The 27,068-nt window shown below is 35.0% G+C and overlaps 1 protein-coding gene across 7 annotated transcripts in view; it reads left to right on the top strand.

The window, feature by feature from the left end:
- Positions 1-27,068, top strand: part of DACH1 (dachshund family transcription factor 1) — a 376,911-nt gene that overhangs the window by 328,330 nt on the left and 21,513 nt on the right. For 4 of the 7 annotated variants that reach the window (XM_058848012.1, XM_058848021.1, XM_058848048.1 and 1 more), the window contains one exon: positions 23,834-26,604. The exons of 1 other annotated variant lie outside the window; for it this stretch is intronic. In XM_058848012.1, the coding sequence (XP_058703995.1) occupies positions 23,834-23,871 (38 nt within the window). In that variant the 3' untranslated portion in view covers positions 23,872-26,604. Of the gene's footprint in view, positions 1-23,833; positions 26,605-27,068 lie in introns of those variants that run through there. 2 more of the 7 variants (XM_058848029.1, XM_058848063.1) reach the window with 1 other exon arrangement.

Genomic DNA, 27,068 nt, shown 5'->3' on the forward strand with positions numbered 1-27,068 from the left:
TAAAGATTTATTTTGTTTCATATTTCATTGACCATGGATAAATACTGAAATTATCTACTATGCATGGAAACCAAACAGCAATAAGTATGTTCCCTATCCCCCTGCCCAGGAGTCAGCACTTTGGCAGGTTTTCAACCCAAGCTAATCAATTAAAAACAACATTGATTAACTTAAACAGAAGGTGATATTGATTGCAGGCAGTAACCTATAAATAGACAATTGTTTCATAGTGTTCATAGGTCATTGTTAGCTACACCTTTAGACTTCAAGGTACATAATCCTGTTATCTATCACCCAAAAAGCAAAGAAGGGGCACAGAGTGAATATACAATTACATATATGTTGCAAAGTACTGTTATTCAACTCTCTCATTCAACACTTACACTCTTAAATAAAATTTTTCACATTTCATTTGAAATTGCTATCTATTTCAATCAACGTCTCATTTTATAGCTGTATATATATGAAGCTGATGGAATCAAATATGTTCCTGACTTTTCTACTGAGATGAATGGTCAATCAATCAGATTTTCTTCCAAAAATGGTGCTTTTTAAAGAATGGTTCACTTTTAAAGAAACTGTATGTAAAATTAGTGACTAAGCATGAACAGTCAGGTGGGAAAAGTCAGGACAATAAAAATATTAAAAAAAACCCCATACTGTGCTACAGAGGTTAGTAAGACTTCATATAGAATTGTTTTGACTTTCATTTTCATTCATCCTACATATTCATCTTATTCAAAGAGGGAAGGATAGGATGGATGAATTCTTATCTAACAGGCTTCTGAGGTCACCCCGGTTGTCTTGCCACCTGGGAATGATGGGCACTGCAAGGCACCATACTAGGTATTTTTGTTTTCCATAAGTACTCTGTTCCCTTCATCTTCTCCCTCAGAAGATGACTGAAACCTGATCAGGCAGGTAGAACATATATTTCCAGCATAGTCTCATCAGCTAAAAAATAAATAACATTTTCCCTTTTAGAGAAAGAACTGAAAAGCCTTGATTTTTTTATAAACCGGGATGAAAAATTGATTAAAACAACATTATTTCAGTGAAATGGTGTTTCTGTAGCCTACCGTGAAACAGGTATAAATAATGTGGATTTTTAGTTAATTCACTACTGAACTATAATCCTGAATGTTCTGAGGCTGGCTGAGGAGCTGGATCTACTGGCTGTGAGCTTTTTATCAGTATTTGCCTATACAGTGTGTAGACAGCTATATCTTTTTCTCTTTCTTATTTTTTTTCCCTCTGCCACATTTACTACATTATAGACAAGTTCTGGAAAGTGACACTGCACCATGTTAAGATTTGTCATAAAGAGGATTGTTTCTTGGCATTAGTTTTTTAAACTCTATAAAAAATTTAAAATTTCCTGATGTTGGTGTATTATACCCATATAAAGGATTTTCATCTTTCAGTATTAGTGTTACATTCTTTTAGATCCTTAAGACCTCACCATCAACAGGTGTCGAAATATTAAATGATTTGAGATTTTTCTAATAGTTGTACTTCCCCTGTGACTTGTGTGAAGGATGAGGGAGACAACTCTTACACCAAAATAACAGTAATATTTTTCAATTCTTCTAAAAGTACTGTGCTTTGGAGAACTAGTAATGTAGACCAGTAGCCAGCAAATCACTTTATCCTTTTAGCTCACATAGGGGAAAATCTATTAGACAGGTGTCTAGAATCCACATGTCCTTCCTGAAGGGTGCTACAGCTTGAATAGGTAAAAAGAAGCATCCAATCCAGATTAGATTTCAAATCTTGAATTTCAAGTTCAATGAGACTTAAACCATTAAATATGAATGGTCACCATCCTATTCAGTGGCCTTTTTTTGACTATCAGCCACCATCTGCATCAAAGAAGAAAAAATTTCTAATCCAGCCATGTGAGCTAATCTACCAAGGAAAGTCATAATCAATTTTCTATCTTATCCCTGCATCTCTGAAACTCTGAAATGAGGTTTTCAGAAGAAGTTAAGATATTCTTATCTTAACATTAATTCTTACGCTATGGTTGTCCACAAGTTGATGACATACTATTTGAGATGCTGCAGTGCATCTGAGATATCTGCAATCATGCCTCCAGAAGATCCAGGCCTTTCTGGAGGAGCAGCTGAAAGCAGCCTTACAGGATGTGTAAGTCTGATTCAAATCATAGCAGATGTTGAGGCAACCCCTTTTGCTCATTTAAAATGCCTTTGAATATATGACATTCTACACTTGGGTTATATTTAATGGAAAATCATAGTTTATTGTATATATTGAGTAAAAATACATTTATCACTGTTTTAATTCCAAAGAGAAGGCCTATGCCGCCCCTATCATTTTTACACACAAACATTCATGACACAATTTCTCTAGATCTTACTCTCCTGTTATTTGGGGACTAGCTTGTATTTAACAGAGCATTTGACTGAAATAGGAAGAAGTCAAATAGGGAGTAAAAGTTGTGTGTATTTTTTAAATTATTTTTAAAGAATTCCAAACTGACTGACTTGCAAAAGGATCTGATAATATTTACCATGTATACCTCAAAATCAGCTCTTTGGAGAAATAGGTAAACAGATTAAATCGATAAATGCTGCTGCATATGGCAGCCCTGAACTTTGCTAATGTGTCTTAGCATATTCTAGTACTCTCTCTGTTCTTTGGGACATCTTTGACTTATATCTGTACATTTAATATTAAATTCTTTTCATAGCTGCCTTCTTTTTCTTTTTCATTTGAGACAAACAATTCATTTTGGTCATGAAGCTTGCAAAAGTAATCATATTTAAAAAGGAGCTAAAGAAGCAAATTGGTCTTTAGCAGAAATTCAGCAGAATGTACTTATTAAAAGGGTGTAATCCTTTTCAACTGCTAGTGTAAATAAGTGTATTGAAACAAAACAAAATTAGGCATCAAGCTGAAGGAAAGCGTGTTTGTGCATAATAGTTCTGAAAAACTATTTAAGGACATATTATTAATGAGAAAACACTAATTTTTTAAATCTACAAAAATTATCTAGTCCAAAATTAGTTTGTTAAATTTTGGTTATTTATTTTCAGAGGGAACTTAGTCTATTATAAGGTTTCTGCATGAATATAATTTTTAGTAAATAGATACTTATTTTTTACTTGTGCTACTGACTCCAATTTGCAGCCTTTGGCTGTCTCAGATAAATTGTTTTGAGCTATGCCAGGAGTAACTGGAAATCTACTAGAAATTTTTTCATTGTAATATCTGAACAACTTTGCAGTCTTTAATGGATTTAGTCTTCACATCAGGAAATAGTCCTGTGATGCAGAACAAAGCAATTATCTTTATATATAGAGGGGCTAAGAAGCTTGATCATGGATATATCAGAAATCTGTGGTATATTAGAGACTGAGCCTAAATCTTGCAAGAGCTAAAGATTTTATTCTGCCCTTCATGTTTTGCCCTCCCTTTTATATATTCTGTCATGCTTTCTCATTGTACAGACATATGGAAAACTAGATGGAATTTACCAACTTGAATATCAGTGACAGGATTTATGTCCCAAAACTCCATGCTAACAGAATACATGGAGCACATCATCTGTGCCTGCTCTGCACTTGCTCAGACTGATGGCTAACCTCTGTGAATATCAGCGTAATGACAAAGTGCACTTGGTATAAGTATTTTCAAGTCTTTTCTTTGTTAAACAAAGATTTGAAAATACAACATATACTGCATTGCATTCTTTGATTATTACACGGTTTTATATGAGTGCTACTCACATACAAAATTGACCTTGTGTATTCATCTTTTGTAAAAAAAGACCCGACATAAATTCTAGATTTTGATACTTCTACATTAGTATAACCAGTTTGATTAAAACACCTTGCGTAAAGACATTTAAAAGGTTTGAGGTTGCAGTAGAGGAGGATGGATTTTTTAATGAGTGTAGGTTCTATCAGCTTCCTAACTCAAAGTTCCACTGAAATTTTTTTCTTCAGCTTTCTTGTGTACACAGAGGCTCAATACCTGCTATACTTTTACTCACAGAAGTGAAGACCAGAATGAGCTTTTTGTGCTTCAGGAACTGAAAGCATATGTGCATTTCTACCTGTCCTTTTAATGTTTCAGTCAAAATACAAAGAAGATGTAACATTTAATTAAACCTGAGCCATCAAGTGCAAATCTGTCCACAAGTATGTTATGGCAACAGCAATGTTTTCTATGAAAAAGTACTTTACTGTTGCCACTGATGATGAACAGATCACACGGACACAGGTCGAGGTGTGGTGAGAGAAAGAGGAGGTTTATTTTTCCCTCCAGGATTTATAGGCTTCTGACCACGGCCAGGGATTGGATGGTCAGGATAACACTTTCTCACTGCACTGGCCATGAGAGATGTCCATCACAAGATGTGTAACAGAAAGAATGTACACATATCTATGTTTACAGTTACTGTCCTGGGAAAGTCTTCAGAAAACCATGTCAGCAAGCTCAGAAGCTGAGTTTTCAGGGCGACACTTTACCTCTCTTTACTAAGAGGTAAACTGATTTCTTGCCAGCAGTGGGCAAGAGTATTCATTAAATCTTTTGTTGTGATCATCCTTACTATGTCCCCTACAATAGTATTGAAATTATTGTCCCATTCATGACCAGGTAAACTAAGGTTATTGAAGGAATATAACCAAATTATGTCACTTCCCTTAAAACTTTACACAAATATTGGGGGGAGATGATGTCTATGAGATGTTAGTGACTGTGCTGGTAAAGGCTTTGATTTATATGGGAAGTTATATATGTCCAGGAACCGGTATTCTCATTACGTTATGGATTCAGGCAGCATTCCTGATCTCAGGCCTCTCTGTCAGAATCACCTGCAAATCCAGACTTCAGACATGAAGGGTTGCAATGAGTTCATGTTGTAAGCATTGCATGAGGGTTTGTGGACAGCATTATGAGGATGCTTATTTGAAAGTATCACTTCAATTTGAAGCATTTTGATAAGGAGTAATGCACAAGGTGAATGGTAAGGAAAGCCTTTCAAGTACTGTGTTTCTACTTGTTAAAAGGGAAGAGCCAGTGAAGGAATTAGAAGAGAGTGACAATTCAAAGAAGCAGACTAGGAAAATATTTTTGCCATACAAATTTGTTTATACAACTGAGACAGAAACTTTAGTAGGTGAGATATGAGGAGAAACATCATGTGAATTTATAGCTAGAAAGAGGGATAGGAGAATGAGGGGCAAAGACTTTTTATAAGAATAAATTTAGACACTGCGTTGTAATGAAGAGTCAGAAGTTACAAACAAACAGGACACCTTGATTTTGAACTTTACTGACAAAGAAGATTAAAAGAGTAGTTCATAGTAACTAAGAGTAGTAGTAGTGGGGAAGATGAGGAGGAATCTGAAGGGATGAATGATTAACAGCTCTATTTTCTCAAACTAAGATTGTCAGAGCAGCGACACATGCACACAGAGGATCAGAAAAGCAGACTGAGGTTTTATGTCAGACAGAAAGGAACAGATCTGGAGTACAAAGGGCCGTGTCAATTGTCAGCATGGATATGGTGACTGAATTTCAGTTTATGGATTACACTACTCAGATAAAGTAGAGAGAGAGACAATGAGGGGAAGATTGTAGCCCTCAGAAATTAAAACAGGAAGTTGAGGAAGAAGCAAAAAACGTCAAACTGAGAAAGAAGTTAGCGATTTGGAGGGAGAGTTAGAAGATCAAAGGGAGAACAGTATTTGAATGCCAAAACCTTTTTAGGAAATGCTAGTCTAGAATCTACTCTATATGGTATGGGGTATTAGTTCTAATATTTGTTTGTATAGAAGTCATTAACACAGACACATTTAATAAAAGTTTCAAAAAATCAGCTGACTAGCAACTAGAATTGATGGTCAAGGAAGAAGGCACTTCCCAGCATTTTGCAAGAATCGTGTTCAGTCGTCTGTATTTGACACATTCTTAGCAAATTAGGAACATGGACATATTATATCCGTGTTGTTAAGCAATAGGTAGCTATAGAAAGATTTCATAGATTTTAACTTTTTATCAGTAATGTCCCTAAAGGTATTAGGATTTTATGATGAATTAATGCAGTGTGACTTCTAGAAATTTTATTGGGTAATTTTGCTAAGCCCCTGTGGTAGTTGCACTTAAGGATTTTGTTAATTGTGGTAATCAGCTTTCAAAAAATGTTACCACATGGCCACATTTTCTCTCCTGGTATTTAAAGAGAAAGATCTCTATTTGTGTGAGATGCTGTAGATTTGCCACCTGACTGAAATAAGAAATAAATAATACCAAGTCATTGCACTTTAATATCTGATTCTAGATAAAAGGTGTGTAGCCAGCAAAACTTTCAAAGGAAGGTGGCCTTCAGTTGGAACTCAGTAAACCTGCAGGGCAGGGAGAAGTTAATACGTTGAAGAGGCCACATAGTGTTCTATTAGCTTTAATCCTGCAACAAGCTAAGAAGTATAGAGTGTAAGTGAGCAGATGTTCGTAACAGCCTTCTAGCAGCCTGATTTTGTAAAGAGTGCCAGCTAGTGATGTTCACTGTTTGTGGAAAACCGGCTTTTTGTTGGTGTAAGTGTTAAGGAGAACGAGTGAAAATCCACCTCTATGTACTTTGTAAAATGCATGTATGTATAGTCATGTTATGGAAAAAGAAAATTATGTTATTGGATTTGGAGAGGATATTGTAACTCTTTTGCTAGAGCAATCATTTTACTAAAGGAGCTTAAGCTGCAGAAAAAACACATTATACCTTGGGTATTGCATGTAATAAAATATGATTTAAATGAAAGATATTGAAATAAAAGTTTCAATTTAGGAACTTGAGTGTATTGTTGTGAAAAGCATAGTCAGTTATTTTTATAGCTTCTTCTTTTCACAGGAAGAAGTGTAGGGATTCCTCACGCTTTGTGCAGGTACAGTAGGTTTTAGATAGCAGGATCAGGTCCACAATTTGCCTTTCTTAAAACCTACAGTAGAAAAAATGAAAATAAATGCCACCACCATACAAACTACAAAGGTAAAAAAATGCTGTATCTTGCATTTTCCTACCTCCTGTGGCTAGGGACAGAATGCAGACATGCCACAATAATGTTTTTTATTTCTACTGTTCAAACCATATTAATGAGAACATCATTTTGGAGAACTAATTATTTCTATTTGTCTTGTGTCACACTTTCTAATTCCCCTATATTAGCACAGCCAAAGCAAATTAATTGCTTTTCCAGCAGTTGAACCTTGTCCAAGAATGAGCTCACATTCCCTTCCAGTTTTGCAGTTTCTAGGACTGCATTGTGTCAAAAATTTCTCTTGATACTAAACATAGCCCAGAGAATATCTGTGCAGATTTCTGTTGCTGCTCACTTGATGAAATTTATAAGTTTAAGTGACCCACTAGGAAAGATAAAGTTCTTAGCTGCAAGATTATACATCAAAACAGTTAAAGTGAAATTAAAATTAAATGAATGAATCTCACTGAAGCAAAAAAAGCAGTAATTAATGGTTCCCTTAATTGTCTTCATAAAATATTTGCATGGGTCTAATTTGCATAATTTGCATGTATTAATTAATCTTTCAAAGGAATTTTGTGCTGAGAGAAGCCAAAAAATCTCTTTGTTTTATTTAACATCTAATGAAATATTTATCTTCGTTAATGAACTTCTCATCTTCATTAAAATAAAAATTGCACAAGTTTGTATGTTTTAAATGTTTTTATAATTGAAGTATACAAAAAAAAATCTCTTCAGACCTACAGTATCTGAAAAACAAACACATTATTGCACATTCTGTGTCATTTTGACTACAGCAACATTTAAATTTGGAGAAACTCTATTTCCTGTACCAAAAGTTTTCAAGGGTTTTAAAATTATTTAAGTTTTATCTTAATTTATGATAATTTTTGTTCTTTATACTTCGAAAATAGGGATGACAAAGTAAAAATTTTGGTATTTTTGTTATTGTCAACCTGTGATACCTCAGAAATTTTTTGGAACAGATATGTATAGAAATAATAGAGAGTAGCATCATAGGTTGAAGCATAAAATAGTGCAGGATTTTGTACATTATATGGGCTTAGTTTATTCCCTACTAGACTAACAGTTGTGGAGAAAACATTTTGTGAGTTACTGCCTGGTGTTTAATGATTGGAGTAAGACTGATGAATGTAAGTTACAAAGGACAGCCTTAGCTGAAATGATCAGCAACTTTGAGACAGTATCCAGAATACCCAGACATGCAGATTGAGAATATGCAGTGAGAAAAAAAAAAAAAAATTAAAAAAAATCATCAGTACTGAAGATTTGTACAAAATTTGAATATAGTACTGCAAGGAGATGAGAAGAAATTAAGAGCTATTTCTGAAAAAAAAACAGATATAAAAGGACAATGATTGGGTGTTTTGGGAAAAAGGTGAAGACTATTATTTTAAAATGAGGACCACCTAAAATCCCAAAGTTAGTTAATATTGCTGGAAATAGTCTGTGGACAAAGAAGAGAAAGTATGGTTAAAGTAGTGTCTATACAGAATGTTAAAACGTGCATAGTAAGGCAGGTGAAAAGGAGTTTGGTTCACTTCAAGGATGAGTGCAATATTATTGGAATAATGAAAATATACTTGAAATAAGGAAATTATTGTGCGTTTATAATTTACAAGAAATTATATTTGCACAGTGAAACAGCACAATGGGATTTTTACTCATTTTCAATATGCCTGCATTTGCTTAAATCCCTGACCAAGTTTATTAGTGTGTTTGCATTCACTTTAGCAATGCAATACCTGAGAAAGCCAGGCCTGCAGAGACTGAAAAGTAGATGCTATTTAAGAGTGCTTCAGAATTTAATAAACAGGATGTTTAAGCTATCAAGATGGTATACAGAGTCATATATTCTTTACTGCATTATCCTATAATTTTTTGAACTGATAAGATAGAGTGGGACTTTGCTGATACCATAATGGCAGTATAGATATTGCTCTGTGTTATGAAGGTGTGGAATAGCTGCTGAGGCAATGTAATTATCTATAAAATACCCAAACAATATCAGTGGGAGGGATGTGTTCCACTTCACACATTTGTGGGGTAGATGTCTTTATCTGAGCTATTTGGCTGGACTCCTATTAAAGTCAATGAAGAGTAATAGACACATCTCTCCCTTTGAAGAAAATGAATCACGACTTCCAAGTTTCTTCATTGATTGTAAAGAGAGTTTGCTAAACCAGCTCAAATGCAGCTACGTACAGTGCAGGTGTCTGAAGTTAATGTGATGAATTTCATGTGTTGTGTATTTTCCTTTTTGCTTGCCTCAGAATTCCAGCATCACTTGTGACAGTAATCACACTCCTAGCAGCTGCACTTCAGTTACTTCTTGTAACTACTGATGTTAGAAATGGGTAATTTTGCATCAGTTCTGGAAAACTATCCAAGCTTGACAATTCCTTTTCTGTTTCATACAATCCTGAATAGTTTAGAAGTTGCATTAAGCATGACTCTCAAATGTAGAGAAGAGGACTTTAATTCTGCATTAAAAGCTTTGCAGCATTTGTTTCATTTGAACGCTACCACACAAGGCACAAGGCATGAAAGAAGTCAGAGAAGCATTCTGAAAACTCTGAAAAAAGAACAAAAGCAGCCATAAATTGAGAGAGAGAAAGAAAAAGAGGTAGATAACTCTAGAAGGGAAAATAGTGTCATAGTACTCATACAGTTGCATTATATTACTGTAACTTTATCACTATAACTGTACTGATTTGTTAGTTTTGGTCAACTAGTTAACATTTTGCCCTTTAAATGTAGTTATGCTTGCAAACAAGAGATGGGCTGGGATTAACTTGATGTAGTGTAGAAGTCTTCAATGTAGACATCTACATCTGTGCTTGTTGCCCTTGACCCTGGAGAGAGTGGAAACAAATATCTGTAGTAGAGTTCATGCCATTATAAATAATAATTAGAGTACCCCAGCATAGACTACTACAAATTTAGTAAGCTCAGGCATATTCCAGAAAAGCTGGATTCAGTTTCTGGAGGTGAGAAAGCAATTTCTTTGGAGGTTGTTGTTGTTTGTAGTGCATGGAGTTTTTTCCCATACAATAAATCCATTTTATAGCAAGGGTTGTAATTATACTCCAAGATTGTCTAATTGCAAAGAATTGATGTAGCATTTGACACAGTTATGAGAAATATATGCTAAGGAGTCACTGTTTTACCCATTTTACATTTTTCAGCAAAGAATTGAGTGGATAATATCGATTTTAGAATTTAAATGGTACCATTTGCTGGGGTGGTTTAAATGCTTTACATCTGATGTTTTGCCCTTGAATGGCAAAGAAATACCTCATTTTGCATGCTTCCAGGCATTTTTAACCAATGCCTTAAGCCAAAACCAAGTTTTTATGCATAAAGAAAGAAATAATATCTACTGATTTCTTGATGGCAGCACCGATGCTTTGGTGTCACACAAGGGTGTTGTGAAACTTAATTAATATTTGTAAAGTATTCTGGATCTTGGATGAAAGGCACAGTAGAAGTTCAGTTATGTTATTAACTTCTGCTTTTATATTTTCTTTGGTGATGGATCAGAGTCCTAAGCATTAAAAAGTGGCAAAGAGAGGCGATGCAAGATACGGTAATTTACAACTATTATCAGCTAATTATAGTTAGTTTCAAATCTTGTACAGGGAAATAGCTGGAGAAATATTTTATGGGATTTAGCAAACTAATACTTGATAGCCTAAATTTTGTGTAAATGTACCTTACCTGAATCATCATATGAGAAAAAATTTAATAGATTGACTTACCTTAATTATTCTGCATTAGATCAGAAATGGTATATTAATGAGTGACAGCATTTTGGTGTAGTACAGGACAGTCTCTCTTTTATAATCCTAAAATAACTGAGGGGTCAGAAATCCTGTTAAGGAGAATGAGAGTTCAACATTCACTTAAAATATTGAAGAAGCAAAAAAGAAGTTAGACTTAAAATGTAAATAAAACTACTGTGAGATGTTATTAGGCAGGCAGCCCTTTGTGCAGTGTTAAGAAGGCAATCATCTTCCTAAAATATCACTCCAACTTAATTGCTCTATTTTGTCAGTTGGAGAGAAAAAGAAAAAAGGAAAAGATAATTTTACCATCAATAAAGCAATATTAACTTTAACTAGCTAAGGGTCTGATGGCTTAATTTAAAACTGGCCAAGGATTTTAGGTTTTGTCCTTTCCCTCTTTGGCAGTAATATTAAAAAAAAGAGGCATTTTTGTATCCTTGAGAAATAGGAAATATTTAATACATTATTTTAAGATAAACAAATTTTAATATGTAATACACATATAAATTTCATCTTGTAAACCAGAAAAGCAAGAAATTACTATTTTAAATTTACTGTAATTCTAAAAATAGTGTTTTCTCGCAGTGGTTATTTTTACATTGATATGATTAAGAATAAAATAAAACAATTTAACCTTTGTGTAATTCACTAATTTGGCTTTCCCATGGATTTGATGTGGAATTTGACCCATCTCTATTAGTATCTCAAGTTCCTGTGAAATTAAAAAAAAAAAAAATATCAGCTATGAAAAGGAAGTATATAGGAAGTGAAACTAAAATTAACACATTTGGAAGGACTACTTAGCCAGCATCACATTCTATCTAAGCTAAAATTTGCTGTCAGCATACATCTATAATAAGTATTCTCCCAGTGAACTGCCAGCTGGCTTGTAAAGAGGAAAATATATTCCATAGAATAGACTGCTAGCTTTAAAAAGAAATATTTTGCTTTTGCTCATTGTAGGGTTCCGTAACACCTGAAGGACATCCTGGGAGACAGCAGCATATATAATGATAATGTGATGTCATTTTGTTTTTCCTAGTTGAGAAACACAAAGTGTGTACCAGTAATGGTAAAAACATTTTTTCTATTATATTCTTGTCAGCCTTATTTTTTAAAAGTGATGCAGCCTCTAATAGCTTAGGAAAAGCAGCAATAGCATAATAGTGTGTTTTGTCATGGATGTTAGAAAGGATGGATCGCAACGTGCTGCAGCTGGCCTTGGAAACAGAGTGTTCTGAAGGCAGGACCAAAAAATTTACAGTGCTGCTTTATGTGCATGAAATTAGAATATGGATTGTTGAAAATATACAATGCTGTATTAGATAATTCAAGTTTTGACTTGTTTATTTTGTCTATGTGTTGATTCTGCAGATTTTGCCTGTGACAAACTGTCGGTGCAACCATTGCATTAAAAGACATGTATTTTTCATGATATTGTTTCATACTGCAATATGTGGACTACAACTCCTTTCAAGTAATCAAGCTATATTGAATACGAACATAAAGTAAAAAGCAGCAATAATTTGCTTTCATTTTTAGCTTTATACTGTGACTCAAAGATACACATTCTTAGCCATTGGAGAGAGAACAGTATCTTTGCACATTGCTGAATTGGACATAAAATACTGTGGCTGGATCAGACTCCTTGGCTTCACTGGAAATACTGGAAGCGTCATAAAAGTAGTGCACTGACTGGAGGATCAGTTCCATTTTCAACCTTGCCATCAAATTTGTTATGACAATCACAGTCACTTTTGCTGCAGTAACTAAGCCATCCGATGCAATCTGGTTCCCAGTGCTAAAATATTGAAAGGCCAAAACACATAAAACATACAAATATCAGTTTTATTCCAGTTCCAAATGGGCAATAGTTCCAGAGCTTGATCTTAAACGTTCAGTGCATAGAAGAATCCTGATTTTATAAGGTTTCCCTCTTTTTTTTGCCTTTTTTTTCATAGTCTTGCAAAACCATTGACTCCTTAGATTTTCCAGCTAAAAATAACTTTATAGCCAAATGTATTTTACCAGGCCAGATATTCAGTATGCACTCAGGATATACTCAGTTTTTGCCTCTTTTTCTACTGAAGTAGCATAGGATTAGGGATAGTACTAGATGGGCTTTAAAAATCTGCATTTTCAGGTTCTTATATTACAATTATATTCATAAAGATCATTTATTATATCCATCATCCTGGGAGACTACTCAGAGCTGAGTTTCTGCAAAAGAGTTGGTTTTTGTCTCATTATTATTTAATGTATATACAAAGTATGATCAGTTGCTCTTCTGTGATAAGCAAATCAATTAATTTTATGTGGACTATATTCCTTGTTTTAAACCAGTAGCCTGTTCTGAAATTATTCCAGTCTAAATTCACTTTGAGCATGGGTAACTAGCATCTCAAACACTTTTCCAGGGAATGTCCTGCAAGTGATTTGTACCATGCCCATTAGTGTGTTGCTACTGACAAGAAACACTGTAAGTGGAAAGCTGGGGGAGATGGGAAGAAGGAGGGAGATGGGTGGGGAAGAATAAAAGCAACCAAGAAGTAACATTTTTCATTTTCTCTGTCTTGAGAAAATCACACTTTGAAGCAAGAAAATTTTACACTTCAGATATTTTGCACTGCTCATTGCTTCTGACTCCAAGGTAGTGACTTGATCCCAAAGTCATTGGTTAAGACTGCTCTGTGGTTTAATTTAGCCATTCTCTTTTCTCTTGCTTACTTTTTGATGATGAACCATGGTGTTAAGTTCTCTCTGGGAAAGCACGCTGCTTCCATATGGTCTGGGATTTCTGTAGTGGGGTGCATCCAGGACACAGTCTGTCATGACATGCTGTTTTTTCTGAGGAATCTCTACTGGCAAAGACATAGAGTGGTGCCAAATTCAAACCACCTGGCCCTAAGGCTAATTGAGTTTTTCCTGGGAGGGTAGAATAATCATTTTGAAGTACCTATCTGAAATTATGTTACCACTGAGAGCGAATGGGGAAGATTGGCTTGTCACTACAGTACTTGAATGCATCTATGAAGATGTATTCAAGATGGAAGTTTACAATTAGTTAGGGGAACTAGTTTGAGCTCTAAATTGAAAAGCAAGATACCTGGGCTAGCATTAGCACTTGCCACAGAAGCAGAGTTCACTCATAATCTAAAATGTTGGTAGTTTTCATTCTGGAAAAGAACAAAGGCCTTTTGCTTAAGTATTGCTTCATAGCTAACTACTGTGTTAGACCCCATTTACATGTTTCAGCTTGAAGTCTTCCACAGAATTAACACGAGCTGATTTTGTTTTCAGTTTTATGTTATGCTACTCATGCTAAGCCCTGAGAACTTCATTAAGATCTATGTCTATTTCTGTGTGCTGGAAGGATTATGTGTGACTTCAGTTCATAGCTCATTTCCTTGGGCATGACTTCTGGTTTGATTTTCTTTTTCCTCTTGTTCTGGAGCTGCATGGCACTGCTTGGTGCCATAAACTTGCTTTCATACAAAATACCTAAAAGCAGTGAGATTAAGTTACGCATGTTTTGACATCCCATGCCTCCTTAATAGATTTTCCATAAGCTTGCTGCTGTGCAATTTATCTATTTTACAGCCTCATTCCTTCCTGTTCTGCATGTGACTATTTCTTCATGTTTTGCGTTGGGTGGTTACTCTGTTTAAGCACACAAATGAGAACAAGGGTGGTTGTGTATTAAAGTGGGGTGCTAATGTGATACTGACACTGAAAAAGGATTCCACGTATTCCAGAATTATGTATGCAGACTCATACAGCTTTCTTTAAGTGGCCTCTATTTTCCAGTAAACTTTGCAGCAGCTCAAATGTCATCTCAGTTACATACTCTTGTATTAACTGTGGTGTTTAATCTAAAAACAACAAAACACTAGTGTGCCTTTTAGTTACTTGGGCAACATGAAATTCAAATTACTTGTTTAGAAGAGATGTGTTTAGAAGAGAAGAGTGAGGTTGGGTTTATGATTCTGTGAACCAGAAGAGGTGCTCTGCATAGGAGTAGGTATTAGATCTAAGTCTTTTCTTTTGTTTTGAAAAGTAATGGAGGTAAAGCTCTAGAAAAGATAATACCTTAGAAAAGCTCATCTTCATAAATTATTTATATCTACGGAAAGAAATGAACATCACACTGTCTGTTGATGGAGAGTATTAACTATGGCCACAACTATTCCTAGCAAAAAAATCATGACCTGTGTTATTTTTTCAGAATTGCATAAAAGATCTTTATTATTCATATTTTATTATGGAATCTGTAGTTGTATACACCTGTATCCTGCCTATTGTATCAGCTTCTAGTTGAGTGATGGAAAGGATTTGACTGCATTTCCTGAACTGCTCTGAGTGTTTATGGAGGGTTGTTTTAAAGAAATACTGACTTATATAGATATTTATATAGATATTTATATTTTTGCTGTAATTCAGCAAAAACTGCTGGAAGTTCCAATAAACACTGATCTACTGTATTTTGTTCCAATTTCATTTTATGACCACTTTTTCTCTCCAGAAAAGAAAAGTAATTATTTTTTTAAGCCTGTTTTAAGCTTAACTGTATGTTGATACCTTGTATGTAAGATAACTTTGATGATGATGATGTTTAGTGTAAAAAAGTGATCATTTGAGCAAGGCACAAAAAAGGAGACAAAATGGAGAGAAGTGAAAGAAGATAGATCAGACTAAAGGGATAAGTAGTAAATTCTGTTTCCATCTATACTTTACAAAAAAACACCAAAACCAAACAAAGGGAAAGAAGGTGCCAGTCAGAAACTACATTCCAATATTCAATTCTTTATCAATTTTATGCTATCAGATCCAAGGTTGCTTACTGATATTAAAAAAAAAAAAAATTGTTTATGTTTCTGGAAATACAGTAACAAATAAAGCCCACCATTTTGTAGAACTTGAAACTGTTTTATGCAGGACAGATTGTTCAGCACCAAAATTATCCACACTGTGATACAAACAGCACTGAACACAATGAGCTGTGGAAGCTCACAAGCTGATTGTATTTAGCTGTGACTTCATCCTTTAATAACTTTCCCACATGATTCTTCAGTTGAAAGGGTTTTGTTCTGTTTTGTGTCTCTGTTGTTGTTGTTTATCATTACTCATTTTTTCTTTTTTTTTACCAACATGAAGTGACACAGTACAATGCCTTAGTGACTCAGGTTCAGTGCTTGTAAGTAATCAGTTCTGTTGCCTTTTTTTGATATGGCTTCTTCTGTTTATACAAATAGAAAAAGGGTTGCTAAGTTAGTGAAGCAACAGGAAAAGACAGAATGATTTTTTTTCAAAAAAATCTATTTATTTTAAACAATTTCTCACCTTACTAGTTCAGTTTTTTCAGTCCTCAACATGGCCAGTTTTATGCATTCTATATGATCTTCATATAATAGAAGGTGACATACTCAGGTACTCCCCTGCTTTGTTAGTTTACTAAAGACCAGATTGCTGACCTTTAGCTTACTCCCACAGTAAAATTGGAGTAATGGAAATATGTATGAATGATTAAAACACGTGGTAAAATCACTGATAGAAGATAGTTCAATGTTTGGAAATAATTGTGAAAAAAAGTGTTTAGATGCTCTTTTTTACACACCCATGGTTTAGTTTTATGTCTTAAATTACAATTAAAATCTCCGACATATAAATTGCTATTTTAAAAAGAAACACATGGACGTCTCAGTTTCCTGCATATTTGCACTGAGTATTAACACAAATATATTTGTACATGAATGTTAAGTAGAGAAATGAAAGGTGTATGATTAATAACAATATGCAAATTTGAAACTAATTTATTGGTGTTACACAAAGGGCAAACTGGGATAGTGTTTGGCCAAATATGTTTACATACTTCATATTTGCATGCATTTAATGAACATGCAGTGTGAAATCACCCATCTTTGCATAAAAACTGGATGAGCACTTTTTTTAAAGAACAAATTGCTTGTTTGAGCCAGCTTTCCTGCATTTCCTGTACTCTGCTAGGGAAGATGGCAGGGGATCTATCCATGTTCCCCAATACATGATCTACTTGTGCTGCCAGTAACAATGTCAGCTCAGTCTGTATGCCTCTGTCCCTCCTTTTCATGTTGAGTTGTAAAACCGCAGAGTTCTAATTAACTCTAGACACTGAGAGGAATTATTTCCCCTGACAATGTACTGGCTTGCACTTTTTTAAGAACACTATGAAAAGTTATGTACAGTTGATTCCATGACTGAATTTTACAAATGCTGGGCTTTTTGTCTCACATTCTGCAAACTGAAAAAGACTCAAGTTCACCATAAATTATTTTCCCATGATTAAAAAGTTAGACTCCCATTTTTATCTTCCATCTTCGGTGGAAAATAAATCCTCTTGTGTCTTAATTTGGAATGAAATATATGAAGAGTATACAAAAATATATTTCCTCCTTAATTAGTTGTTTCCTTTAAGGTTTTTTTGAGGAAGGGTTACAACTTGACTAAGATCTCTTCCATCTGCCACAATATGCTTGCTTTTATTTTGACTTCCCATTGCTGTCTTATCAAATATCACATGAATCATTACCATTTGTTTGCCATCCCTTTCTTTTGTTTTGTTTCTCTTCCTCCAAATGATTAAAACATCAACTTGAATGAAAGGTTAGAAGTACACTGTGATTCACATTTACCCCATCTTATTAAAACAAATAAACCAACCAGTAATATAATTTTAATGTGCTTGAGCTATGGCATGCAGATGCTTTTATCAGCTCTGGGCTGAAGAGGTTGTGTGCATTCGGGCATGCACGTACAACTGTTCTTTGAAAGGGACAAACCTCATTAAGATTACAGGTGCCTGGAAATAACTTCTGAGAAAATAGCTACCATTTTCAATAAAGCTACTTCCTAACAGGAAATGCAATTTATTATGTTACTTAGCACAAGTGAGCAGCTTTGCTTTGATTTAGATATGAATAGCCCCATTTAAGGTCACAAATATTTTATTTCTTTTAAGCTGAAGTTAGCAGTTTTTAATGGTTGGAGGATCTGGCAACAGTATACTCACTTTCAGTATGAAGCATCTGCTGCCTTTAGGAGCACATGGGCTAGTCCTGGGGATTTTCTGTTGCAACATGTGATTTTAGAAGAGGACCCTGAGCTCAGGTCAGCTCAGTCACCAGCCATAGAGAGGACAGAGGATGCAAATGGATTTTTATGAGTGAAGAACCTTTTATTTCCATTAAATACATATGCAGGTATAGTTTTATTTGGTTACTGTTGTTTTTTTTTTGTTATTTGTGCTAATATAGTCCTTAGAGGATTCAGCTAACACTGCTATTATCTTCGTAAGGACAAGAAAAGAGACTGAGAAACCATCAGTACATGAACATCTCTGTTACCTAAAATGAAAAGGGAAAGAAACAGAAAGTTTGAAACAGAGAAAAGAAAATCACAGGGAGGGGCGGGGGGGGGGGGGGAACCAAACTAAAATCACAGAAAATTTCAGAGCCATATTTGGGAATAAAGTTCCTGTCTTTCCAACAAGAGACATCAACCTTTGCTCTTTGAAAGTACAAAGAGATGAATCGATACATTTCAAATACCCTTAAGACCCATTTTGAGTGAAAATTGGCTTCTACCACTGACCTGTGTATATTTGACAAAAATATGTTAACTGAAGTTAGGACTTCTAGCACCTCAAACTGTGGCTAATTTGATGTGAGGGTTCTTGGATCATGGGCTGGGATTTGCTATTCTACAGCTCACAAATTACAATTAAAAAAAAAGGATAAAAAAATTATTCAGACCTTGACATCCTAACTTGCCAGAGCTCAGACTGATATTTCATATCTTGCAATTTGTTTTCTGAGAAACCTGGTCTAGTGAAAGGAATCCCTACCCATGGCAGGAGAGTTGTCCTTGGTGATCTTTAAGGTCTATTCTTTAAGGTCCTTGGTAATCTTTAAGGTGATCCAACCCAAAACATTCTATGACCCTGTGATCTTCCTTCTCACAAAATATTTTGTCCTTTTTGTCTTAAGATGGACTCTGGGGGTTTCTTTCTTATCAGCTCTTTGTGTGAAACTACTGTATCTTTTTGTCTGTTTGGTCACTTGGTTGGTTGTTTTTAGCTCCTGTCTATATAAAACACTATGTTTTTCCTAAGGAGAATTTACCTCAGTAGGTTTTTGTAAAATAGCAAATGACTGAACTCAGATGTGACAGCACACCTTGGATGTTTATTGCAGATTTTCATAAATGAAACACTGCAGTATTATAGTCATGATGATCACTGTTATTACATTTATTTTTAAAGCAACTCTGAGAATACAAACTAGAATACAATTTTTTGGATGGCAAACAACCCTACTGGGACTTGCACTGAGTGGCAGAAATACCCACATTACCATCTAATGGATGACTTACTTAGTTTGCAGCTGAAGACAAAACCTAGCATTTCATTGTACATTTTTATCAGTTTATGAGGTTGCATATTAATAGTAATAATATTTGAGTGGGTTTGTGTTTTTCCCTCTGAAAATGCTGGGCCCACAGAGATACTTACTGCAAGCTGCCCACAGAACACTAAAGTGAATAATTGCCCAGATGACATCTCTGTGGGAATGCATTCTGAGGCATATGATTTGTTTCAGCATTGCAAACTTTTATGTCAGTTCCATTTGTTTGTTTTTTATAACATTGATGACCTTTTAGCTATTTGGGCATGTTCATTTAAAATCCTCAAAATGAATCTTAATTAAAAAGAGTTGAACTAAAAAAATACTCCCTCACTCAGGGTAGAATTTCTGTCATATCAATCCACAGACAAAAACAAATGATATTTAGGAGTAGTGGCATTTTCAGTTTGAGTTACTAGCATGAGCTTGTGTGATCTTGCTGAACACTGCCATTTGCAAAAGAGCAATTAAAACAGATGACAATCTGCTAATCACACACAGTTCTATTTAGAAATTTAGCAGTATTTTCCCAGTTTGTGTTTTTCTTGACTTCCTAAGAGTAAAAGTAAGTTTTATGTACTTACATTGTATATAACAGTATGTAAATTGTTATATAACAGTATGTAAACTTCACCACAGATCAACAGTTTTCAGTAGGCTAAAAATATACCCCAGCATTGTAAACATCCTTAGTGAAAGCTCTGTGCTTGTGTTTGTGTAGTATGTGTTTGTATACATATGTTTGTGTGGCTAAAATATTCCATATTTGTTTTACATAAAATTGTTTTTATGCTGATAGACAAACTCTGCATTTGTTAACGGAAGAAAGTAATGCAATAGGCCTGCGTAGCTGATAAATTAAACCTGATTGGGAGGCAGAAGGCATAGGCATGCTTGGGATTTAGGATTTAGAAGTAGTGGCATTTTCACATTGGCTTACAAAGGATGAGCTGGCTCGATTTGCTGATCACTTTCATGATTTGTAGGTTTTGTCTGTGATTTTAACCTTGAAATCATTAAAGGCCTATCAGTGGTAAAACTCCACTTGTATTCAGATAGGAGCTCTGGCTACACCTAGAGGCGAAGTGATTCTGGTGGCTTTGACAACAACACTGAGAAGTTCATATCATTTGGAAAGAATCTCAGAACATTAAGAATAGGGAGAGAAATGGCTACGAACAAGGTAGTAGGAGTCACCAATGAAAGAGACAGCAGTCAAATATAGGAATTGTATCTGATCACCTCTCTGTGATGTGAGGTTATCATTCCTCTGCAGAGCTGTGAGTTTTTCTTAGCATAGTTTGAAGCCTTTGAGTTTCTGAAGTGCACTGCTATTCACCTGTTGCTCGTTCTTCGTGAGCTACACGAACTTCTCAGCCACAGTTCTGTGACCACTCCCCTGGGGAACCTGTTACATTCCCATCCCCCCTCTGGGTGAAGAACCTTTTTCTGATATCTAACCTAAGCCTCCCCTGACTTGGCTTTATGCTGTTTGCTCAAGTCACTGGTGATGAGAGTGAAGAGATCAGCTTCTGCCCTTCCACTTTCCCGTGTGAGGCAATTGAAGATTGCAGTGTGGTCTCCCCTCAGCCTCCTCCAGGCTGAACAGACCCAATGACCTCAGCTGGTCCTCATACAGCTTCAGCACTCTCAACCCTTCACCATCTTCATTTTCCTCCTTTTGATGCTGATAGTTTAACATCTTTCTATATTGTGGTGCCAAAAACTGCCCCCAGCACTTGAGGTGAGGCTGCCCCAGTGCAGAGCAGAGCAGGACAATCCCCTCCCTTGCCTGACTGGTGATGCTGTGCCTGATGCACCCCCAGGACAGGGCTGGCCCTTCTGGCTGCCAGGGCACTGCTGGCTCATGTTCAGCTTGCCAGTGACCAGGACCCCCAGTCCCTTTCCATGGCACTGCTCTCCAGCCTGTTGTTCTCTAGTCTATGCACGCAACCAGGATTTCTCCACCCCAGGTGCTGAATCCAGCACTTGCCCTTATTAAACTTCATATGGTCTGACTGCTCACTTCTCAGTTGTTGAGGTCTCTGCAAAGCCTATCTGCCCTTGAGGGAGTCAACGACTCCTCCCAATTTAGTGTCTTTGGCAAACCTAGTATTCTTTCGAGTACTGTGGCCAAGCTGTTAATGAAGATGTTGGAGAGAACTTATACATATAAACAAGTATCCTCTTAGTTTGTAAGGAAAGTGCTTTGTAGAGCTGCCTGTTTCTATTCTTATTCATTGTCTGTGGATACAGAATACAGGATCTGATAGTGTCTTCTTTTAAAAGTGAAAAACCTCCTATTGATTTCACTGCCAGGCTGGATCCTTAAGCAGTGTAAAATAGAGCTGACTTTTGAAAACATACTGCTGTTTATCTTTTGTTGGCTGCTACAAGGATTCTGCTTCCTGCAGCTGTATTTTAAATTGAGAATTAGTTTTAATACATATTTTATTTTAAAAGGTAAATGGAGACCTAGTATAATAAAATTAGTTGCCAACTGCAGGTTATCAGAATGTTAGGACATGGGAATTATACATAGCACTCATTAGCAAGTGTGAATTCAGGATAGTGAAAGTGCTGGTATATATGCAGAGTAATACTCCTGCAGAGGTATCTAGACAGCTTTAGTTATGTAAATGTTTATTGTGTTTATTCAATATGTTTGGGAGAACTGCATGAAAATGTAGCCAGCTAGCTATCCTGCACTTAATGCAGATTTTCTTTGGAGATGGTGCTCCAGGCCTTCAGTTTTACTGAGTTCCATTTCAGAGGCCCCTTCTTTCTCCCCTGAATTCCCATAAGCATTTTGGTAGATTTTCATGCATCAAATAATAATAAAAAAGTCTTTAAGTTGAGGCCTTACTCAATTCCTTTTTATTTCTCTTCAGGGCCAAAAAAGACCGTAAAGAGCGAAAAGAGAATAGAAATGGTTCTGAGAGGAAGCACTTTTATGTAGTGGGAAAGTTATCATGTACTCTGCCAAAAAAAAAAAAAAAAAAAAAAAAAATTAGGGAAATGGAAAGGTGGGGAGAAAGTAGCAAAAGGGCATGTACTGCTGAAGCTCACAAAAGAAAACTAGTGGTGGAAGAGAAAAAACAAAGGTACATTAGATAAGAATCACTTCCACAGAGTGATTCTACAGCTTCCCATTTTCCCCAGCCGTTCTGAAAGAACTGGAAAGGAGTGTGCAGAAGGTTTTACAGCTGTGTGGTGTGTACTTTTGTCTGCTTTCAGGTTAACTTTTCTTTCTTTCAACAATTACAGTAAGTTCATGGAGGTGATGCCATATCTTTCAATGATAACTCAGCATTTAAAAAATTTGAACGAATTTGCACAGGTTTATCTCACACAAGCTATTTGCTTCACTGTATATCTAATTTTTATTTTATATCTAATAAAAAAATTCTATAAATAGATTTGGAATAAAAATGTTAGGCTAAGAAAACCAAAACAGGAACTTCTGAAATCTTAGAAATATTTGTTGAATTTACTCAGATTTAAGTAAGAAGTTCATGCAAACTTTAAGAGCTGAGATACAGCTTGTAGTTGCAAATGCTTATATTCTAAAATATAAATAGTGTTTAGTAATTATGCACTGGGGAGGAATAATTGCTTCATAAAATGCTTTATTCACATGGGGACAACACTTTCTACCCTACAGGTCAGAAAGCTGAGAAACTTTTCTGTTTGTTTTCTGTATTTTAAAAAAATAATCTTTAAATTCTATCAAAATAGCTGTATATAAGATGTTCATGGCCCAAGTGAAGAAAAAATTGCTTTGTACTTACAAATTAGGTGAAAATATGTTGTGGCAGTATGTTATCTTCAAATTTTTCTAGATCAACACTTACTGGCTAGGTGGGCTTAGTGTTTCTCATGTTCCCTCACATATCTCACTTAAATATATGCTCCTCACTTGGGTGGAAAAAATGTTGTGAGAAACGTGCTTACATCTTTAACATAGTAATTGTTCAGTTAATCTCATTTATGGGGGGAAGGAGGCTATACTTCACTGATACCGTTTAAATATCCTATACCGGGTTCTATATAAATAGCTACAAATGTGCACAATGGTTACATTACATGGTAAATTTAACAACACAGCTAAATCAGAAAGTATGAGCTATGCCTTTAGTGATGGAAGTACTAATGATTGCATGCAAGAAGATTTTTTTGCTCTGCAACCATGAAGGAAATAATTGCTGTTCAACACTATTCAGTTACGTTTGCATATCAGTAAAAACACATGCACAGAGGCTCCACCTACATTCCTAGTGCCCTAGCAGTGATATGAGTCCAGCATACATTAAAGCTTCAGAAGTTGTTTCAGTTTTCACAACTTGCAAAGTGCGTGTAATTTTCAACAGAGTTAATTTGACCACTGACAGATGAAATTGCCAAGGTGACATTCAGGTTTTATGATTTTCTTTTATTTTAGACAAAAATACCAGAGGGGACATTTTACAGATTTGTTGCATGACTACTTCCGCTGAGGTTTTAAATCTTGTGGGGGTTTTCCTCTTTTTGATTCATTGAAGATATAAATATATAAAGCAAATGTTTCTCTTTCATATTTTAGATGGAAGACTTTATTTGAAAACTACTGTCATGTATTGAATTTTTCCTGCTGAAAATACGTGTGCTACGGTAAAGAACGTTGCAGTAAGACATTGGCTCATAAGGAGTTCTGTGGAAACAAAATGTTTTCAAACCAACTTCCTCAACTTCATTTATCAATGTTCTTCAAAAATGTAAAGAATTCTGCAAGAGTGTCCTCCTTTGGTTATCTCCTGTGGCTCAACCTGGAGATCTAGAGAATGTTTGTAAATGTACAGTAGCACTGTTCTCACAGCAAAAATCTGCTTCTCTGCGCTGGACTATTGTATCCAAAATTGCAGACGGTCAGAACAAGGCTGAGTATTCCCTTTTTCAAGGAATGCAGACTCTCCTCTGATGATTCTATATTTGAGCACATCCAATGATCCTTCCAGCGGTGTCCAAGTACACTTACAGACTGTTATACCATACCGAAACCAGCAAGACAGCTCAGAAATGAACTTGTAGAGGGCATAAGAGGATTCTTATTTAAAAAAAAAAGGAAAAAAAAAAAAGGTAAAAGAAGAAAAAATTGATACATTCAGTTTTCAAACTATGATCGTGGGTTTTCTTCTAAAGACATTTTTTCCACATGCTTTCCAAGAGACCAACACATATATGTTAGACTACATTAAGTGAAATGGAATTTTGTGTAAGTGAAAAGAAATGCTGAATGTAAACAAACTGTTTTACCATTCACAAAGTCTCTTTTCCTAAAATAAAATTGAAAAAAAAAAATAAAAAGAATAATAGTTTCTCATTGTAAACTGGCAGGGGTTTATGAAATAAAAGACTTTGCTTCTAATCAAAATGTTGGTCACATGTACAGTATATAACACAAATCACACAAGGAAGGTATTATGTATGCAGTAGAAATCTAGAGTTTAGGAAATGAAACTTTTAGATAATATTGTTTTGTCACCCTGTTGGTCAGAAAGACACCTTTCTAGTTTTAACGCATGCAGGCATGTAAATATTTGTCCTGGAGTCACAGTATTACTGAATGAGATCTTAAGCATCTGGTAAGAAGTCAGAATTCTGTATCAGCCACTTTTATTTGTATATTGAGCCCTGGTTAGTGCCCTGACTAGTGCACTTCTAAGAATGGACTGTGGCTGAGCAGTGAGTCAAAATGCCAGAAATATTTTTATATGTTAATGTCATATTACGTCAATGTTGCTAAAAAAAAACAAACCTAACAAACACTTGATGTATCAGTCCAATTCCACGTAGAACTGAGTGATACAGTTGAAGTCTATTGTCCCTACCACCTTGTCTTAGGGATGGATGGTTATGTGTTCCTTTCACTGTCTTTATGAAAGCTACAATATGTGTTTTCACCTTTGTGCTGATAACTGGAAGTAAGCTGCAAAACACTGCTTATTACATTACTAAAAATTATGTTCTTTGCTTTGCGTACTTTTGGGTTACCCCTTTAAAGACTGATTTTGTGAATCAGTGCTATTACTGTAAGTTTTGTGATTATGCTTTCTTCATCTAATGTTTTATGCATATAAAATATTATTTATTTCATGGAAACATATCAAAACCTTAAATGTCTAAGATGCCTAACTTAAAGGAAATATTTCTTTAAAAGTAGTTCCGATTGGATATTAATATTATTTTGTCAAAAAAAAAATAAAATCTAATGTTTTGTAAACTCTAGCACTGAGATTCTATAGTTTGTAGGTCTTCCTTGCAATACTGGTACACATTTATTTTGTGCAGTTCATATTTACTCCACCACAATCCTTTTTTAACAATAGAAAGATGTATATACAAGTTCACATCACAGTAATTTTTTTAAAGAAATATTGAGCAATATTTTTCATTAAATATTGTTGTCTAATACTTTATAGTGATGTTATTTTCTAACCATGATTCTTTCATGATTGTCATAGTTGCTTAAACACACATGGGATTCTGTACTCCAGTTTTTTCATATGCAGTCTTTAAAGGGTTAACAGCTGTAAAGTTAGATGGACTTGTGGCAAGCTTTTGAATCATTCATATCTGAAAGAGAATTAAAAGCCTACAACTGAAATATGTACTAGCATTTACCATTGCTCTGCTCCTTGCATAGAGTCACCTGTAAGTAGGTTTAGTAGTTTTACAGTATATTCTTTCAAGACCTTTGGGAATGCCTCAGTGTTTGGCTTGGTACATAAACAGAAGTGTTTAGGATTAAAGGGGAACCAATTTATGAGGTGGACATTTAGAAAGAATCTTGCTAAAAACTGTAAATATTACAGAACATGAGATGTTACCGTAAATTGAAGTTTCTTGCCCCTCTTTAGTTTTACAAGTTTTGGGTTGGTATTTTGGTTTTGGTTTTTTGATTTGGATTTTTTTTTTTTTTTTTGCATAGATTATGAAGAAAAGTTGTCCTCATGTTATTGTTTATATGCTTTTGTAATCTTAAAGATATTAATGTCTAGTTGTTCTATATTATAACCACATTTGCGCTCTATGCAAGCCCTTGGAACAGAACATACTCATCTTCATGTAGGACCTATGAAAATTGTCTATTTTTATCTATATATTTAAAGTTTTCTAAAAATGAAAAAAGGTTATTACGAATTTTGTTGTACAAAATCTGTACAAAAATCTGTTTTTACATCATAATGCAAGAATTGGAAATTTTTCTATGGTAGCCTAGTTATTTGAGCCTGGTTTCAATGTGAGAACCACGTTTACTGTTATTGTATTTAATTTTCTTTTCTTTTCAACAATCTGCTAATAAAACTGTCTGAAATCTCCCTGTGACTTTATTTACAGTTCATCTTTATTAAATTTTCTGAAATGCATAACATCAGAGGAATATTTACTTTCTAATGGGAGGCATCTAAAAACAACATAAGTCAGCTCTTTGTAATGTGAGGAGAACAATGCTGAATGATTTTATTTAACATGCAACTGCTTCTATCTCTAATATGAATTACTGTGGTGAAAAACATCATAAAAGCACACTCTGTGGTTATTGTTTAACAAGCATATTTTCCATTTTTTTTCTTGCCAGCTAAGCAAACTGCCCCCATCTACATGATTTATTTATGTACATTTCTCAGTTTATGAAGCTGTTATTTGTACCTTTTTCCTTTATATTGTGATATTCCCATGATTCTTATTTCACAAAGCTTTGTGCTGAACAATGTAAAGTGGACACATTGATGGAACAAAACAATATTATTCCTCTAACTACAAAAATGGAGGGGTAA

The sequence above is a fragment of the Poecile atricapillus genome, chromosome 1, assembly GCF_030490865.1.
Source record: "Poecile atricapillus isolate bPoeAtr1 chromosome 1, bPoeAtr1.hap1, whole genome shotgun sequence".
In the NCBI taxonomy this organism is placed as follows: domain Eukaryota; kingdom Metazoa; phylum Chordata; class Aves; order Passeriformes; family Paridae; genus Poecile; species Poecile atricapillus.